This window comes from Gorilla gorilla, chromosome 10, assembly GCF_029281585.2.
Source record: "Gorilla gorilla gorilla isolate KB3781 chromosome 10, NHGRI_mGorGor1-v2.1_pri, whole genome shotgun sequence".
Taxonomy (NCBI): domain Eukaryota; kingdom Metazoa; phylum Chordata; class Mammalia; order Primates; family Hominidae; genus Gorilla; species Gorilla gorilla.
The window spans coordinates 43,884,995-43,903,487 of record NC_073234.2 but is presented as its reverse complement, the minus strand read 5'-3'; the positions used below and the strand labels follow the sequence as shown (position 1 = coordinate 43,903,487).

Genomic DNA, 18,493 nt, shown 5'->3' with positions numbered 1-18,493 from the left:
GTGCGGTGGCTCATGCCTGTAATCCCAGCACTTTGGGAGGCCGAGGCGGGCAGATCATGAGGTCGGGAGATGGAGACCATCCTGGCTAACACAGTGAAACCCCGTCTCTACTAAAAATACAAAAAACTAGCCGGGCGTGGTGGCGGGCACCTGTAGTCCCAGCGACTCGGGAGGCTGAGGCAGAAGAATGGTGTGAACCCGGGAGGTGGAGCTTGCAGTGAGCCGAGATTGTGCCACTGCACTCCAGCCTGGGCGACAGAGCGAGACTCAGCCTCAAAAAATAAAATAAAATAAAATAAAGACAGTGAGGAAATGTGGTCAGGACGGCTGAGACTGGGAACCAAGACTGCTGTATTTGCCTTGCTTTGTTGTCAAAAGCTCTTAGAGCTCCCGTTTTCTACCCCCATTAACAGGCCTGAAGGGTGGTGTGGTGGCTCACACCTGTAACCTCAGCACTTTAGGAGGCTGAGGCAAGTGGACTGCTTGAGCCCAGGAGTTCAAGACCAGCCTGGGCAACATAGCGAGACCCTGTCTCTATGGGAAATTTAAAAATTAGCCAGGTGTGGTGGTGCGCACCTGTAGTCCCAACTACTAAGGAGGCTGAGGCAGAAGGATTGTCTGAGCCCAGGAGTTCAAGGCTGCAGTGAGCTATGATTGTGCCACTACACTCTAGCCTGAACAACAGATTGAGACCTTACCTCAATAAAATAAAATAAAATTTAAATTTTAAAAATTTAAGAAAAAAAAGAGGCCTGGCACTACTTCTAGGATGCCCCAAATTTAGGCAACTCTCACAGTCCCTTGAAAGAGAAGTGGCAGCTGGGTATAGGCCCTCCCAAGTGTCATGCCCCCTGCCAGTCCTGATGGACTCTGCCCTGTGTAAGATTGCATCACCACCACCACCACCTCTCTGGGCTTCCCCAGACATCACAGGAACACGTTCCCCGCCCCAACCCCCCCCCGGCTCTGGCCCTCCTCCACATCATGCTCCACATCATGCTCCAGGCCAACTGGACTCTGGGCGGCCAGCACAGGCAGGGTCAGGGGGTGACTTCTGTGCCTCGTGGCACTGCCACCTGGGCCTGAGCAAGAGGGCTCCATTATCCTACCCGCCCAAACCCTCATCCCTGTCCTAGCCCCAATGCTAGAAATAAAGAGACCAGAATTTTCCTTCTGGCCTAAGGGCCCCAGAGAAATACCCACTGGAACTCACTGCTGCCTCATGGAAACTGCTGCAGCAGTGGTGAAGCTAGAAAGACTAGAGGTATGAGGGAAAATTGCCCTTCCCTACCTGGCTCATAAGGCGTTCCCTCCCCCAAGTCCCAGACCTTGGGGACTGAGCATGTGAAATCATCCTCTTTCTTGCATCATGCGTGTCCACATTGCACCCCCCCACCCCCATACCCCTAACTTCAGGCCCAGTCACCATGGCCAGATGGTGAAACCTGAGCTGGTGGGGAGGAGGACCTCCACCCCCTGCAGGGGCCTGATGGGCAGCACAGCTGGCCAATCCTGGGACTCAGAGGGTAGGTAGGCTGGCTGACCACTAGGTTTGGAAGCCCCAGGCAGCTGGCTCTAAAGAGGCCCCAGGTCAGTAGCCAGACATGAGCTGTGAGGGTCAAGCACAGCTATCCATCAGATGATCTACTTTCAGCCTTCCTGAGTCCCAGACAATAGAAGACAGGTGGCTGTACCCTTGGCCAAGGGTAGGTGTGGCAGTGGTGTCTGCTGTCACTGTGCCCTCATTGGCCCCCAGCAATCAGACTCAACAGACGGAGCAACTGCCATCCGAGGCTCCTGAACCAGGGCCATTCACCAGGAGCATGCAGCTCCCTGATGTCCAGCTCTGGCTGGTGCTGCTGTGGGCACTGGTGCGAGCACAGGGGACAGGGTCTGTGTGTCCCTCCTGTGGGGGCTCCAAACTGGCACCCCAAGCAGAACGAGCTCTGGTGCTGGAGCTAGCCAAGCAGCAAATCCTGGATGGGTTGCACCTGACCAGTCGTCCCAGAATAACTCATCCTCCACCCCAGGCAGCGCTGACCAGAGCCCTCCGGAGACTACAGCCAGGGAGTGTGGCTCCAGGGAATGGGGAGGAGGTCATCAGCTTTGCTACTGTCACAGGTGGGTGAGGGAGAGAGCAACAGGCAAAGAGCAGACAGGGAAAGGGAGGCAGAAGGGGAGCCTGGCAGGAGCAGCAGAGGGAGTGGGGTGTGGCAGGAGAAGGAGGAGCTGGGTCAGGGACTGGTTGCAGAGGACACAAAGCAGTCTCTACTTTTCTAGAGGTAGGTTCGAGGGAGAGCAGTGGGCAGGGCTTGGGGAGTCTCAGAGGAGAGCTTCATCTCTGCTCACATTTTCTTTCCCTTTTCTGTCTTTCGGGCAGACTCCACTTCAGTCCACAGCTCCCTGCTCACTTTTCACCTGTCCACTCCTCGGTCCCACCACCTGTACCATGCCCGCCTGTGGCTGCACGTGCTCCCCACCCTTCCTGGCACTCTTTGCTTGAGGATCTTCCGATGGGGACCAAGGAGGAGGCGACAAGGGTCCCGCACCCTCCTGGCTGAGCACCACATCACCAACCTGGGCTGGCATGCCTTAACTCTGCCCTCTAGTGGCTTGAGGGCTGAGAAGTCTGGTGTCCTGAAACTGCAACTAGACTGCAGACCCCTAGAAGGCAACAGCACAGTTACTGGACAACCAAGGCAGCTCCTGGACACAGCAGGACACCAGCAGCCCTTCCTAGAGCTTAAGATCCAAGCCAATGAGCCTGGAGCAGGCCGGGCCAGGAGGAGGACCCCCACCTGTGAGCCTGCGACCCCCTTATGTTGCAGGCGAGACCATTACGTAGACTTCCAGGAACTGGGATGGCGGGACTGGATACTGCAGCCCGAGGGGTACCAGCTGAATTACTGCAGTGGGCAGTGCCCTCCCCACCTGGCTGGCAGCCCAGGCATTGCTGCCTCTTTCCATTCTGCCGTCTTCAGCCTCCTCAAAGCCAACAATCCTTGGCCTGCCAGTACCTCCTGTTGTGTCCCTACTGCCCGAAGGCCCCTCTCTCTCCTCTACTTGGATCATAATGGCAATGTGGTCAAGACGGATGTGCCAGATATGGTGGTGGAGGCCTGTGGCTGCAGCTAGCAAGAGGACCTGGGGCTTTGGAGTGAAGAGACCAAGATGAAGTTTCCCAGGCACAGGGCATCTGTGACTGGAGGCATCAGATTCCTGATCCACACCCCAACCCAACAACCACCTGGCAATATGACTCACTTGACCCCTATGGGACCCAAATGGGCACTTTCTTGTCTGAGACTCTGGCTTGTTCCAGGTTGGCTGATGTGTTGGGAGATGGGTAAAGCGTTTCTTCTAAAGGGGTCTACCCAGAAAGCATGATTTCCTGCCCTAAGTCCTGTGAGAAGATGTCAGGGACTAGGGAGGGAGGGAGGGAAGGCAGAGAAAAATTACTTAGCCTCTCCCAAGATGAGAAAGTCCTCAAGTGAGGGGAGGAGGAAGCAGATAGATGGTCCAGCAGGCTTGAAGCAGGGTAAGCAGGCTGGCCCAGGGTAAGGGCTGTTGAGGTACCTTAAGGGAGGGTCAAGAGGGAGATGGGCAAGGTGCTGAGGGAGGATGCTTAGGGGACCCCCAGAAACAGGAGTCAGGAAAATGAGGCACTAAGCCTAAGAAGTTCCCTGGTTTTTCCCAGGGGACAGGACCCACTGGGAGACAAGCATTTATACTTTCTTTCTTCTTTTTCTTTTTATTTTTTTGAGACGGAGTCTCGCTCTGTCACCAGGCTGGAGTGCAGTGACACGATTTTGGCTCACTGCAACCTCCGTCTCCTGGGTTCAAGTGATTCTTCTGCCTCAGCCTCCCAAGTAGCTGGGATTACAGGCGCCCACTAATTTTTGTATTCTTAGTAGAAATGAGGTTTCAACATATTGGCCAGGATGGTCTCGATCTCTTGACCTCTTGATCCACCCGACTTGGCCTCCTGAAGTGATGAGATTATAGGCTTGAGCCGCCGCGCCTGGCTTATACTTTCTTAATAAAAAGGAGAAAGAAAATCAACAAATGTGAGTCATAAAGAAGGGTTCGGGTGATGGTCCAGAGCAACAGTTCTTCAAGTGTACTCTGTAGGCTTCTGGGAGGTCCCTTTTCAGGGGTGTCCACAAAGTCAAGGCTATTTTCATAATAATACTAACATGTTATTTGCCTTTTGAATTCTCATTATCTTAAAATTGTACAGTGGAGTTTTCCAGAGGCCATGTGACATGTGATTACATCACCTTTCTGACATCATTGTTAATGGAATGTGTGCTTGTATGGTCTTGTGTTACAGTCTTTTTCAGTTTTAATTTCTAATGTAGTGAATTGATAGATGTAAATCGTATGAACAAAAGCTCAATGATTTTTTTTTTTTTTTTTGAGACGGAGTCTCGCTCTGTCGCCCAGGCTGGAGTGCAGTGGCACAATCTCGGCTCACTGCAACCTCCACCTCCCAGGTTCAAGCGATTCTCCTACCTCAGCCTCCTGAGTAGCTGGGACTACAGGCCTGCGCCACCATGCCCAGCTATTTTTTGTATTTTTAGTAGAGACGGGGTTTCACCATGTTGGCCAGGCTGGTCTCGGACTCCTGACTTGAGGTGATCCGCCTGCCTTGGCCTCCCAAAGTGCTGGGATTACAGGTCTGAGCCACTATGCCTAGCCTAATGACTTTTAAGAGTATAGAGGAAACCAAAAAGTTTGAGACTCACTGGTCTATAGAACTGGGTGGGGAGAAGAAAGTAAGGTGTTCTAAGAGAGCTCTTCTTGCTGGGCACCGGTGGTCCCAGCTACTTAGGAGGCTAAGGCCGGAAGACCGCTTAAACCCAGGAGTTCGAGGCTATGATCACACTTGTGAATAGCCTCTGCACTCCAGCCTGGGCAAATAGTGAGACCCCGTCCCAGATAAAAATAAATAAATACATAAATACATAAATAGCTCCTCTGGAAGAAGGGGCTCGAGGCTGGGACAGGAGCATGTGTGGGGTGCCTTTTTTTCAGTGACCATTAGTCTGGTCTGACTGAGCTGGGTCTCTGACCCTCTGGGGATAACTAGTCTGGGTCAAAGTCCCAGATCTCCCCCTACCTTCACCTTTTCTTTTCCCCCTTGACCCTCAGACTGAACAGTTAACCCACTGACCTTCCACACCCAAGGGGGTGGTTCTTGGAAGCAGAGCTAGGATGTGGGAGGTCTGCCTGTGGGGTTGAAAAAAAGGGGAGAGGGTGCCCTTTTTCCTTGTCATGCTTCCTCCTCTTTCTCATAAAAATCAGAGACTGAAATGCTGCCCCTCCCTTATATCCGGTCACGATGGCAACGCAAATCTAAAGAGGCAGGGCACTTCCCTGTCAGGCAGTACCGCTGGGCATAGCAACCTCTGCCTCTCCGTTTCTCAGAGCTCACATATCCACCTCCTGGGCTTTTAAGTGGGCTTTAGTGAGGGGCTCCTCCTTCAGCTGGGCTCCTCCTTCAGTTCCCCAGCTCTTCTGCTTCGACTCGGAGCGGGTGTCATGTGTGAGAACGGCCAGCAGAGGGAGCAGAAAGCCTGGAAGAGCAGCTAGAGCCTGCAGTGACGTGGTGCGGAGGGGCGGCAGTCTCCAGAACTTCGAGACGTAGAGCCGGAGTTCTCGGGAAAGGGGCTTCAGTCCCAGGGCTCCTTGGTGACCTCGTGAACCACACCCTGCACCCAGAGCCTCAGCCGCTGCTCCTTGCTTTTATGCTGCATAGACTCCTCACCTTCTTCCAGAGCCCCCAACCCAACTTGATTTGCCCCAAACCTCAACTCTGTCCCAGCCGCTGCAAGTTCCATCCAAAGGATGAGGCCTGCAGATAAACCACAGGATGGCAGAATGCTCAGTTAGCACCAACCAAAGGCGACTACCCTACCTCCACTATTATCGTTCTCGGTTGAACTTCTCCCCCTGCACCGCAATATTTTCCTCAATCTGGTTGTCTGGGCCTCTTTGGGGCCAGCCGATCCAGAAATCCAAGCCGGGATTTAGTACTCACCAACAGCAGCGTGTTCAGCCGGGGGGGGGGGGGGGCGTAGGCAGTATAGGGTCCCTCAAGGGAGGGGGAGGATCCTGGGGGTCCTGGGGGTGCAATAAGCCCGGCACCCCTTCTCTTGCTTCCAGCTACCCCGCCTCATCCTCCAGAACGGCAAGAGGGAGGGAAATAGAAGGGAGGTGAGGGGCGAGCGGGAAGAGCGGCGGCGCGCCAGCGGCTGGAGCGAGAAAAAGTTTTTGCAAAAGGGAAAAAAAAAGTTTGCGCTTCTCGCGGGTGGTCCGGGCTTGCGGCCCGGCGGGCTGGGCCGGCGGGAGGGCTGGGGGCCAGGTTGGGGGGGTGGGGGTGGGATCGAGGCTGCGCTGCCGTGGCCCTCTCCGCCCCCCCTCCCCACCGCACACCCCCCAGCCCAGACTCCAGCCCTGGACCGCGCATCCCGAGCCCAGCGCCCAGACAGAGGTGAGAAGGGGGGGCAGGCGGGGGACCACCTGGGAGCAGTGGGGGAGGGGGCCTGAGGGGATGCTCAGCTTCTTAGGGACTCATCCCAGACCCGGGACATAGAGGCAAAATAGGGGTGGGAGAGCCTGGGGTGAGACATTAGAAACTCCAAATTTTTCACTTGTATCTTTCTCTGTATCTTCTTTTTCTTCCCTTTTTTCTTCTGTCAGTCTGTGTATCTCTGTCTCAGGGAACCGTGGGTCTTTGTCTCCGCCTCTCCCATATATTAGAAATATCTCACTTTCATGCGGTTAAGTTGAAGAGGCTGGAGGGATGGCTAGCTGGCGGTCTGCGTTGTAGAGAGGTAACTCCAGGTGTGTGTCTGCGCGTGGGGTAGGAAGACGTCAGTGTTTCTGAAAGGTGGGGACTGCAAAGGAGGGAGCTCCAGGTGGGGTGGGGACGGGTGTGTGGGAGGCAACAGAGCCACTAGGGGCCAGCCAGGCTTGAACCCTTGACCTGTCTTGTGACAGATGTGCCAGTGGATGCTTGTGCTTTAGGGGAAAGGAGTGTCTTCTGGACTTGGAAGGGGGCTGGGGCGGGGGGGGCTGTCCAAGGTCTAGTGAAGGCCCTAGAATGACCCCATGCAATTTGGACTCCTGAGTCCCAAGGGCTGTGGGCAAGGCGCTCAGGAGGAGCCGGGGAGACCTTGTCTTGACCCTCTGACCTCAGGACCACCGGGGCAGCGGGAGCCAGCCGCAGGGAGACCCCTACCGGGGCTGGGCGGGACCACTGGCCACTGCCAGCCTGTGTATCCCCGTTGGCCCCCCGCCCAAACAGGAGCTGGGGATCGAGGCCCCTCCTCTGGCTCAGACCACCCTGCCTGCCCTTGCTCCCCGCTCTGAATCCTCTTTCAGGTCCCGTGACCCCGAAACAATCAGCACTGGGCAGCTAGCTTTCGGGACAGGATTAGGGAAAGGGGACCCCGTAGAGCCTGGGGACTGAGGGTTTTAGGGGTCTGGAGAGCTGGGGTCTTCTAGAATAGGTCTTTACGTTCCAGTAGAGGGAGAAGGCGGGCGGTTTCCCGGGGGATATGTAAGGGTCGGAATAAGTGTGGTTTTCCCTAGGGGGCGGGGTCCAGAGACCTCTCCCCCTCCACCATTATCTCCCTGGCATCCCCGCCCTTGACGTCACCAGGGGGTTCCCGGGGGTCTGGAGGGGTTAACCCTTGGGAAGCCGGCTGCTATAACCAGCAACCTAAGGTGTCCGGGCCCCTCCTCCTCCCCATACACACCTAATTTCATTGACCCAGTCACTTTCTCTCCTTTCTCTCCCCTATACTTTCTGGATTCTTCTCCCTTTCTAACCCCACCAACGGGGACCCCCACTCTCCAGTAGTTCCTCCCGGGGCGCCACTGCCTGCTTTCCGAATGTGCTGAGAGGAGGAGGGAAGAATGTGGCCCGCCCCTCAGCCCCCACCCCTATGGCTCGCTCTACTGGGCTCCCGGGGCGGGCGGGGGGAGCGGAGCCGTCTGCAGCCAGTGCCTGCGGCGGCGACTTGGGTGGGCCGAGGAGGCACGGGGGCGGGGAAGGCGGGACCGGGAGTAGGGGGGCGGAGCCGACTCTTGGGAGTTGGGGAGCGGGGGTGCGAGGGGGACGCTGGAAAACAGGGAGACACCGAAGATGGTTTAGGGCTCCGGCAGGGGTACCCTAGAGCTCCCTGTCCCATCCCTAACTCTCACACCCCAGAAAAACTTTACCGAAGCTAAAAAAGTTGGCGACATTTTCCTTTTACTAGCCTGAAGGGGAGATGTGGGTGGGCTGTGGAACGCGTGGGCGAGGAGGGGTGTAGCCCCATTTCCTTGGAGGCTCTTCGGCAGCTGGGCAGTGGGGCAGAAAGATGACTGAGTAGGCAAGTTTGGGGGAGTCTCTAGTGTTTGGGGGATCATTTGCAAACTTCCCTCCTTCCCCTGGGTGAGTCATAGAGGGAAGGAGGCGGGAGAATTGTCCCCCCATCCAGCTGCCAGCCAGCTGTGCCCCCCGCCCCCCAACATTAGTTCCAAGGTCGAGTTGGGAGGTCTTGGATGCGGGATCCGCATCTCGGTTGGAAAAGGAGAAGTTAGGAAGGGTACAGCCCAGGCTGCCGGGCCGGGCTGGGTCGCGGGGTCCGGGTTCCGCTCCCCATCTCACCCCGCCCTCACCCTAAATCCCAGCATCCCGGGATCACCCACCGCGCCGGCCGGCCCGGCCCGCTCCCGGTGGTTCTCCACCCCATCCCGCCCCACCCCACCCTCATTCCCGGGAGACCGGAAAACCCGGGATGGAGTAAAAACAGGAATTTGAAAAGAAAAACGGACAGCAGCACCTTCTTCCTCGCTACGCTTTTATAACGATCACATTGTTTTTTTCATTCTCTCAGAGTCTCCGCTCGTACTTCCTTTCCTGTTCCCCCAAAACAGAGACCAAAAAGATTAGGTGGGCCCGATTTAAACTACCCCAGAATAACACCAGCTTTCACCTTTGTGCCCAACAGACCCAGAAGACTCCCCTCAGGAACCTTACCTCCTCCTCCACACTGTTTTCTGTCTAAGAGGGCAGATGGCTTGTGCTCCCTCCTGGCCCCAACTGGCTCTGTGTCGGGACTGTGGCTAGGGCTCCCTCTGCTGGACACTGCAGAGATTGTACACGGGCTGTCCCTGGGGAGGGGCACGAGAAGGAAGGGGGAACGGGCTCTAGCAGAGCCGCCCAGTGCTTGAAGTCAGATCCATCACACGAGTTCTCCCATCCCACCCCCAAAGCCGGCCCAGGGTTAGAGCAAGAAGAATTAGAGGGTCCATGCTACTAAAATCACTTGAAGTTAATATAGGCACAATTAGTCCAAAACATGCCCTCTACACACAGACCACACAGGCAAAGCTCCCACCCAGTTCCCAAGAAGATCCCCAGAGTACACAGACTACAAGACTGCCTCTGCCTCTCTGGGACATCATTTCCCCTTACCCCTTCCCTCACTCAGCGAGTGATGCTTTTTTTGTTTTGAGACGGAGTCTCGCTCTGTCACCCAGGCTGGAGTGCAGTGGCACCATCTCGGCTCACTGAAACCTCCGCCTCCCAGGTTCAAGAGATTCTTCTGCCTCAGCCTTCCGAGTAGCTGGGATTACAGGCACCCGCCATCATGACTGGCTAATTTTTGTTTTTTTGTAGAGATGGGGATTTCACCATGTTGGCCAGGCTGGTCTTCAACTGACCTCAGGTGATCCTCCCGCCTCAGCCTCTCAAAGTGTTGGGATTACATGCGTGAGCCACTGTGCCCGGCCCAGTGATGCTCTTTTCAACTCGAATTCCGTGGCAGATGTCTTAGAGGGGCAGGGGACACCAGGGATGTTCTGCCCAGGATTCTGTGCCTGAGACTGCTGTCTGACAGTCTCTACTTCCTCCACCTTTATAACTACCTTCCCTTTCTGCAGTGTCCCCACACCCTCCTCTGAGACGCCATGTTCAACTCGATGACCCCACCACCAGTCAGTAGCTATGGCGAGCCCTGCTGTCTCCGGCCCCTCCCCAGTCAGGGGGCCCCCAATGTGGGGACAGAAGGTCAGTGTATATACCAATCCCTGGGCCTTGAGGATTTGGCAGATCTCCCACTTGGGCCCACCCCCACTCCATGCCAGTTTCCTATCTACAGGAGGATTTGAGGCCCCATGTCATATGGACCTGGAATCTGGGATCAGGTCATGTCTGGGGTTTTAAGGTGAGGTTTATGTATCCTCCATTCCCATTCCAGCTGTCTCTTTTTTCTAGGACTGTCTGGCCCACCCTTCTGCCACCAAGCTAACCTCATGTCCGGCCCCCACAGTTATGGGCCAGCCAGAGAGACCAACAGCTGCACCGAGGGTGAGGGCTCAGGCAACACCTCTTCCCTTTCTGCCCCTCTCTGACTTGTTCTGAAAGAGAAAGTGGGAGGGCAGGGGATCTCACTTGGAGGAGGAGATGCTTAGAGATGTGAGGCGTCAGAGCACCATCAAGAAGTCACAGATGGGGCCGGGCGCGGTGGCTCACACCTGTAATCCCAGCACTTTGTGGGGAAGCCATGGCAGGAAGATCGCTTGAGGTCAGGAATTCAAGACCAGCCAGGCCAACATGGTGAAACCCTGTCTCTACTAACAATACAAAAATTAGCCGGGCATGGTGGCATGCACCTGCAGTCCCGATTACAGGGGAGGCTGAGGCAGGAGAATCACTTGAACCTGGGAACGCAGAGGTTGCAGTGAGGCAAGATGGTGCCACGCACTCCAGCCTGGGTTACAGAGCATGACTGTGTCTCTCAAAAAAAAAAAAAAAAAAAAAAAAGTCACAGATAGCATCAATAGGGCAAAGCAGAATCCAGTATCATTGGTTTTGCCAAGTCAGGACCCATAGGTTAGGTGCATGGAGAGACATGCCCCTTTACCATATCCGTCTCCGCTGTCTCCTGCCCCAGGCCCACTCTTTTCTTCTCCCCGGAGTGCAGTCAAGTTGACCAAGAAGCGGGCACTGTCCATCTCACCTCTGTCGGATGCCAGCCTGGACCTGCAGACGGTTATCCGCACCTCACCCAGCTCCCTCGTAGCTTTCATCAACTCGCGATGCACATCTCCAGGAGGCTCCTACGGTCATCTCTCCATTGGCACCATGAGGTGCAGTCAGCCCTGGGCCAAGAGTCCCCTAAAGCCCCTACCCAAGTCCATTAAAAGTCTCAAGCCCTCAAACTACCTAACCCTATTTGAATCCTTGTCATTTCAAAGACAACTCTCCTCAGTACTTCCCTGGGACTGCCTCAACCACTACAAATCCCAAGTGTTCCAGAAATCCTCCAAATAGCCCAATCCTTCCTGAGACTTCCTAATTGTCTTAAGTAACTGCCTCCTCTCCTCCTCAGCCCATCTCTGGGATTCCCAGCCCAGATGAATCACCAAAAAGGGCCCTCGCCTTCCTTTGGGGTCCAGCCTTGTGGTCCCCATGACTCTGCCCGGGGTGGGATGATCCCACATCCTCAGTCCCGGGGACCCTTCCCAACTTGCCAGGTGAGAGTCCCCATATTGCTACCTGATTTCCCTCAGCTCAGGGTGGGTGGGTGGTGGATTTTGTAGGGGAAAGGTGAAGGAAAGACAAGGGATATAAGTTTTCAGTACTAGAAAAGTAAAGAGGTGTGGGTGCTGGGGTTCACTCCTTGCAGTTGAGTCAGACGCTTCCAAATGGGATCCCACCTTTTGCCCATCCCATTCACCAGTGTAGTCTGAGGAGGAAGTCCCTTCCAAACCCAGGAGGTTCCAGCTGCTTGGGTGGGGGCACTTAGGGCAGGAAGACCTGGCTTGGTTTCCTCTTCCTTCTGCTTACTTCCACCCTTATCACCGTCACCTCTTCCCCTGGGGAAGCTGAAGTCTGAGCTGGACATGCTGGTTGGCAAGTGCCTGGAGGAACCCTTGGAAGGTGATATGTCCAGCCCCAACTCCACAGGCATACAGGTAAGGGGATGGGCAGGAGCTTTACCTCCGGGACCTGAGCAAAACTAAAGCTGTCACCCAAGTGACCCTGAGATTGCCTCTCTTGCCCTAGGATCCCCTGTTGGGGATGCTGGATGGGCGGGAGGACCTTGAGAGAGAGGAGAAGCGTGAGCCTGAATCTGTGTATGAAACTGACTGCCGTTGGGATGGCTGCAGCCAGGAATTTGACTCCCAAGAGCAGCTGGTGCACGTGAGCCCCAGGGGGTAACAGGAATGGCTAGCCAGAACCTTTAGGAGATTCTGAGTGGGACATGGTGGAATCCGGCTGAGGGCAGGAGGTCAGAGGAGACTGAGGTTGAATGCTCAGTTGGGTAGGCAGAAGCTCAGAAGTTGTAGCTTTGCCTTAGGGAGCTGGAAGACCTGAGATGTGAGATATGATATTGCTCCTGCCTCTTCCTCCTTGAGGTGGAGTCGTGGAAGAGGAACAGGGGGTGGAGGGAAGGTCTGTTCTGGACCTCAGGGTCATGGGAGAGCCTTGGAAAGCCTTTGTATCTTCTCCCTCAGCACATCAACAGCGAGCACATCCACGGGGAGCGGAAGGAGTTCGTGTGCCACTGGGGGGGCTGCTCCAGGGAGCTGAGGCCCTTCAAAGCCCAGTACATGCTGGTGGTTCACATGCGCAGACACACTGGCGAGAAGCCACACAAGTGCACGGTGAGGCACCAATGTCCCAAGTCCAGGGTCTCTTCCTAAATCGGGGCTCTCCTTCAAGGTAGGGCCCAAGGCAGACTTTTGCTTTTATAAGTCCTTTCTTCCATAAACAAATATTAAAAATAATGTTTGTGTGACTGTGTTGGCATAAAGATGAATATGATGATATATATTAAAACACTCTTGGACCTAAAAGCTCATTTTTTTCCCCTTGATTTTAAAAGACATTAAAACAGGCCAGGCACGGTGGCTCACACCTGTAATCCCAGCACTTTGGGAGGCTGAGACAGGCAGATCACAAGGTCAGGAGTTCGAGACCAGCTTGGCCAATATGGTGAAACCCTGTCTCTACTAAAAATATAAAAATTAGCTGGGCGTGGTGATGGGCGCCTGTAGTCCCTGCTACTCGGGAGGATGAGGCAGAAGAATCACTTGAACCCAGGAGGTGGAGGTTGCAGTGAGCTGAGATGGCGCCACTGCACTCCAGCCTGGGCGACAGAGCAAAACTCCGCCTCAAAAAAAAATTTTTTTAAAAGACATTAAAACATGTTCGTAGGCCTCTTAAAGTATTGTCGGCCTTCAGTACTGTGCCTACTACTCTGCCTAATGGATAAACCCTGCATCAAGGACAACAGCCCGTTCCCCCAAGACGACCCCATCTTGGGACAGCCTAAGATCTCCACGCAGAGAAATCTGCCCTGGCTTGGTCAGAAGATGCTCTAGCACCTTTATATTCCCAAAGGGAGAGTGCCTCCAACTGCTTCCCTTCTCCAAGTTCTTGCCTGCCCTTGTCCCCTAGTTTTGGGAATTCTCTCCAAGCCCCAGTGCCTTTCATCTTGAGTTATATTCTCTGATGTGTGTCCTTTTGGAGATTGAGGGTTCCTTCCATCTCCATGTCCTCTGTCTGAGAACTATCCTTTGACCCCTGCATGTCCCCCAGTTTGAAGGGTGCCGGAAGTCATACTCACGCCTCGAAAACCTGAAGACACACCTGCGGTCACACACGGGTGAGAAGCCATACATGTGTGAGCACGAGGGCTGCAGTAAAGCCTTCAGCAATGCCAGTGACCGAGCCAAGCACCAGAATCGGACCCATTCCAATGAGGTGAATGCCCCAACTAAGCGACCCTCCCCTCTTGAGAAGCCACCTACCAGGGAGATTCCCCCATAAGAAATCCCTTAGCCCAGCACCCACTCCACAGAGGTGAGTCCCCCTCCCCACATAATTCGCCCAGAAAAGGCTTTTCTGAAACCCAGAATTTCCACTTAACCATTCCTCCTCCTACCTCTAACCTCTAACCAGCCAAAGGGCTAACCTAAAAGATTCCATCTAGAGGAGACCCCTGATCCCTCCAACCCCTGGATTTATGGGACCTCACAGCCCTGGGTTCACCCCCTCATCTTTCCCAGGCTGTCAGTTTTCCTAACCCTCCATTTAATCTCTGCATCTTTGACTCCCACCCGAGGCCTCCATCCTCCTTACTTCCTTTGGTGCTGTGTGCTCCTCCCCTGCCCCCTGTGTTGTCACCACTTTTTCCCATTTCTTCTGCATTCTTCCGCTTTGATCCGTTTGCCTTCTGTCTCCACTCTCCACTCAACAGAAGCCGTATGTGTGTAAGCTCCCTGGCTGCACCAAACGCTATACAGATCCTAGCTCGCTGCGAAAACATGTCAAGACAGTGCATGGTCCTGACGCCCATGTGACCAAACGGCACCGTGGGGATGGCCCCCTGCCTCGGGCACCATCCATTTCTACAGTGGAGCCCAAGAGGGAGCGGGAAGGAGGTCCCATCAGGGAGGAAAGCAGACTGACTGTGCCAGAGGGTGCCATGGTGAGAGAGCCCAGGCAACCCTCACCTCCATACCCCAGCCCACCCTGTGGACATCTTTCTAGTTACTTCCCAACCCATCCATTCCCTCCTATAGAAGTCACTCTTCTGTGACCAGTCTGCCTGTCTCTTGTCTTAGTGTTGCTCTTTGGGCTTCCCCAAATCTAGAGGTTTTAGAATCTTTCTGTCTCACTCTCTCACTCTCTCTCTCTCTCTCTCTCTCCTTCCTTCCTTCTTTCCTTCTTTCCTTTCTTCCTTTCTTTCTTTCTCTCTCTCTCTCTTTCTCTGCTTCTTTCTGACAGGGTCTTGCTCTGTCGCCCAGGCTGGAGTGTACTGGCATAATCATAGCTCACTGCAGCCTCAAACTCCTGGGCTCAAGTGATCACTACAGGCACACACCATCATGCCTGGCTAATTTTTCTTCTTTTTAGAGATCGAGTCTTGCTGTGTTGACCAGGCTGGTCTCAAACTCCTGGCCTTGAGTGATCCTCCCACCTCAGCTTCCCACAGTGCTGGGAAGAGCCAATGCATCCAACCCAAACTCTTTCTTCTTTTTTCAGACGGAGTCTCGCTCTGTTGCCCAGGCTGGAGTGCAGTGGCACGATCTCGGCTCACTGCAACCTCCGCCTCCCAGGTTCACACCATTCTGCCTCAGCCTCCTGAGTAGCTGGGACTACAGGCGCCCGCCACCACGCCGGGCTAATTTTTTTGTATTTTTAGTAGACATGGGGTTTCACTGTGTTAACCAGGGTGGTCTTGATCTCCTGACCTCGTGATCCGCCCACCTCGGCCTCCCAAAGTGCTGGGATTAGAGGCGTGAGCCACCGCACCCGGCAACTCTTTCTTAAATAGCACTTAGTATATGTTCCAAGCCTTTTACATGTATAATTTCATGTACTCCTCACAGCAACTTCATGAGAAAGGGACTCACTGTTCCCATTTTCAGTTGAAGAAACTCAGGCATAGAGAAATAGCCCAAGGTCATAGAACTAAGAGCAAGAATTTGAGTCCAGCCAGTCTGTGCTCCAGCCTAGGTTCTTCTCATCAAACGTCTCACATTCAGTTTGCTCCCCCATCTCTTACCTGCTTAGCCCTTTCTACACTTACAAGCTTCCTTGGAACCCCAGCAGTCACTGGGACACAGGCTTCAGCCACTCATCAAGTTGAAGGAGCTGTGGGGAAGGGTGTTGCCCTCAGACCTCATCTTCTCCACAGAAGCCACAGCCAAGCCCTGGGGCCCAGTCATCCTGCAGCAGTGACCACTCCCCGGCAGGGAGTGCAGCCAATACAGACAGTGGCGTGGAAATGACTGGCAATGTGGGGGGCAGCACTGAAGACCTCTCCAGCTTGGACGAGGGACCTTGCATTGCTGGCACTGGTCTGTCCACTCTTCGCCGCCTTGAGAACCTCAGGCTGGACCAGCTACATCAACTCCGGCCAGTAGGGACCCGGGGTCTCAAACTGCCCAGCTTGTCCCACACCGGTGAGACCTGGGTGTGGGAGGTGTGGCTGGGGTGAGATCTGGACCTGCCCTGAGGTTGAGAGGAGGAAGTCACCCTTGAGGGCTGTCACACAGCACTTTTGTATAATTAGAAAATGATGTCCTTCCTCAAGACACTTTCCATTTATCAGAAAATAGTTGTGATGTACAAACATGCAAAGGCTAGCCAGGCATGGTGGTGGGCACCTGTAATCCCAGCTACTCAGGAAGCTGAAGCAGGAGAATTGCTTGAACCTGGGAGGCAGAGGTTGCAGTGAGCTGAGATTGCGCCATTGCACTCCAACTTGAGCAACAAGAGCGAAACTCTGTTTCAAACAAAACAAAAACAAACAAACAAACAAGTATGCAAAGGCTATGATGCGAATGCTGTTCCCTAGGATTGTGCAGCACACAACCTGCACAACTGTTCATAGCGACCCTGAATCCTTGGTAACCCAGAAACAGAATAGGCATGGGAGAAGTAGAAGACAGAACAGACTGGTTAGGGATAACGAGCTTACCCCTGGGAATCCAGGACAAGGCTGTTGCATGGAGGAGGCAGGGTGAAATTTAGGAAGCTCCTTGACCATCCTACCTTTTCTCCCCATCACTTGCAGGTACCACTGTGTCCCGCCGCGTGGGCCCCCCAGTCTCTCTTGACCGCCGCAGCAGCAGCTCCAGCAGCATCAGCTCTGCCTATACTGTCAGCCGCCGCTCCTCCCTGGCCTCTCCTTTCCCCCCTGGCTCCCCACCAGAGAATGGAGCATCCTCCCTGCCTGGCCTTATGCCTGCCCAGCACTACCTGCTTCGGGCAAGATATGCTTCAGCCAGAGGGGGTGGTACTTCACCCACTGCAGCATCCAGCCTGGATCGGATAGGGGGTCTTCCCATGCCTCCTTGGAGAAGCCGAGCCGAGTATCCAGGATACAACCCCAATGCAGGGGTCACCCGGAGGGCCAGTGACCCAGCCCGGGCTGCTGACCGTCCTGCTCCAGCTAGAGTCCAGAGGTTCAAGAGCCTGGGCTGTGTTCATACCCCACCCACTGTGGCAGGGGGAGGACAGAACTTTGATCCTTACCTCCCAACCTCTGTCTACTCACCACAGCCCCCCAGCATCACTGAGAATGCTGCCATGGATGCTAGAGGGCTACAGGAAGAGCCAGAAGTTGGGACCTCCATGGTGGGCAGTGGTCTGAACCCCTATATGGACTTCCCACCTACTGATACTCTGGGATATGGGGGACCTGAAGGGGCAGCAGCTGAGCCTTATGGAGCGAGGGGTCCAGGCTCTCTGCCTCTTGGGCCTGGTCCACCCACCAACTATGGCCCCAACCCCTGTCCCCAGCAGGCCTCATATCCTGACCCCACCCAAGAAACATGGGGTGAGTTCCCTTCCCACTCTGGGCTGTACCCAGGCCCCAAGGCTCTAGGTGGAACCTACAGCCAGTGTCCTCGACTTGAACATTATGGACAAGTGCAAGTCAAGCCAGAACAGGGGTGCCCAGTGGGGTCTGACTCCACAGGACTGGCACCCTGCCTCAATGCCCACCCCAGTGAGGGGCCCCCACATCCACAGCCTCTCTTTTCCCATTACCCCCAGCCCCCTCCTCCCCAATATCTCCAGTCAGGCCCCTATACCCAGCCACCCCCTGATTATCTTCCTTCAGAACCCAGGCCTTGCCTGGACTTTGATTCCCCCACCCATTCCACAGGGCAGCTCAAGGCTCAGCTTGTATGTAATTATGTTCAATCTCAACAGGAGCTACTGTGGGAGGGTGGGGGCAGGGAAGATGCCCCAGCCCAGGAACCTTCCTACCAGAGTCCCAAGTTTCTGGAGGGTTCCCAGGTTAGCCCAAGCCGTGCTAAAGCTCCAGTGACCACATATGGACCTGCCTTTGGACCCAACTTGCCCAATCACAAGTCAGGCTCCTATCCTACCCCTTCACCATGCCATGAAAATTTTGTAGTGGGGGCAAATAGGGCTTCACATAGGGCAGCAGCACCACCTCGACTTCTGCCCCCATTGCCCACTTGCTATGGGCCTCTCAAAGTGGGAGGCACAAACCCCAGCTGTGGTCATCCTGAGGTGGGCAGGCTAGGAGGGGGTCCTGCCTTGTACCCTCCTCCCGAAGGACAGGTATGTAACCCCCTGGACTCTCTTGATCTTGACAACACTCAGCTGGACTTTGTGGCTATTCTGGATGAGGCCCAGGGGCTGAGTCCTCCTCCTTCCCATGATCAGGGGGGCAGCTCTGGACATACCCCACCTCCCTCTGGGCCCCCCAACATGGCTGTGGGCAACATGAGTGTCTTACTGAGATCCCTACCTGGGGAAACACAATTCCTCAACTCTAGTGCCTAAAGAGTAGGGAATCTCATCCATCACAGATCACATTTCCTAAGGGGTTTCTATCCTTCCAGAAAAATTGGGGGAGCTGCAGTCCCCTGCACAAGATGCCCCAGGGATGGGAGGTATGGGCTGGGGGCTATGTATAGTCTGTATACATTTTGAGGAGAA

The 18,493-nt window shown here is 54.8% G+C and overlaps 2 protein-coding genes across 6 annotated transcripts; both read left to right on the top strand.

The window, feature by feature from the left end:
- Nucleotides 1–1,515: 1,515 nt before the first annotated feature.
- Nucleotides 1,516–5,316, top strand: INHBE (inhibin subunit beta E). The gene is made up of 2 exons (XM_004053435.5): nt 1,516–2,121; nt 2,381–5,316. The coding sequence occupies exons 1-2, from the start codon at nt 1,824–1,826 to the stop codon at nt 3,133–3,135; spliced, it is 1,053 nt and encodes a 350-aa protein (XP_004053483.1). The 5' UTR covers nt 1,516–1,823; the 3' UTR covers nt 3,136–5,316.
- An 832-nt stretch (nt 5,317–6,148) lies between these two features.
- On the top strand, nt 6,149–18,447 carry GLI1 (GLI family zinc finger 1). 5 transcript variants are annotated; one of them, XM_019038169.3, is made up of 12 exons: nt 6,443–6,496; nt 9,940–10,066; nt 10,274–10,366; nt 10,953–11,148; nt 11,391–11,535; nt 11,887–11,976; nt 12,068–12,205; nt 12,520–12,669; nt 13,607–13,771; nt 14,268–14,498; nt 15,711–15,978; nt 16,593–18,447. In XM_019038169.3, exons 2-12 carry the CDS (start codon nt 9,967–9,969, stop codon nt 18,335–18,337), a joined length of 3,321 nt encoding a protein of 1,106 aa, XP_018893714.2. In that variant the 5' UTR covers nt 6,443–6,496; nt 9,940–9,966; the 3' UTR covers nt 18,338–18,447. The 5 variants fall into 5 exon arrangements, with proteins under 5 accessions (XP_055215246.1, XP_055215248.1, XP_018893714.2 ...); XM_055359271.2 differs by lacking the exon at nt 9,940–10,066 and having other exon boundaries at nt 6,149–6,496; XM_055359272.2 differs by lacking the exon at nt 14,268–14,498.
- Nucleotides 18,448–18,493: the final 46 nt, after the last annotated feature.

Bases quoted from the DNA above. Each gene is read 5' to 3' on its own strand.
- INHBE (XM_004053435.5), top strand. From the start codon at position 1,824: ATGCAGCTCCCTGATGTCCAGCTCTGGCTGGTGCTGCTGTGGGCACTG. The intron at 2,122-2,380 runs GTGGGTGAGGGA...TCTTTCGGGCAG, and splicing joins CAGCTTTGCTACTGTCACAG to ACTCCACTTCAGTCCACAGC.
- GLI1 (XM_019038169.3), top strand. From the start codon at position 9,967: ATGTTCAACTCGATGACCCCACCACCAGTCAGTAGCTATGGCGAGCCC. The intron at 12,206-12,519 runs GTGAGCCCCAGG...CTTCTCCCTCAG, and splicing joins CCCAAGAGCAGCTGGTGCAC to CACATCAACAGCGAGCACAT. The intron at 14,499-15,710 runs GTGAGAGAGCCC...TCTTCTCCACAG, and splicing joins CTGTGCCAGAGGGTGCCATG to AAGCCACAGCCAAGCCCTGG.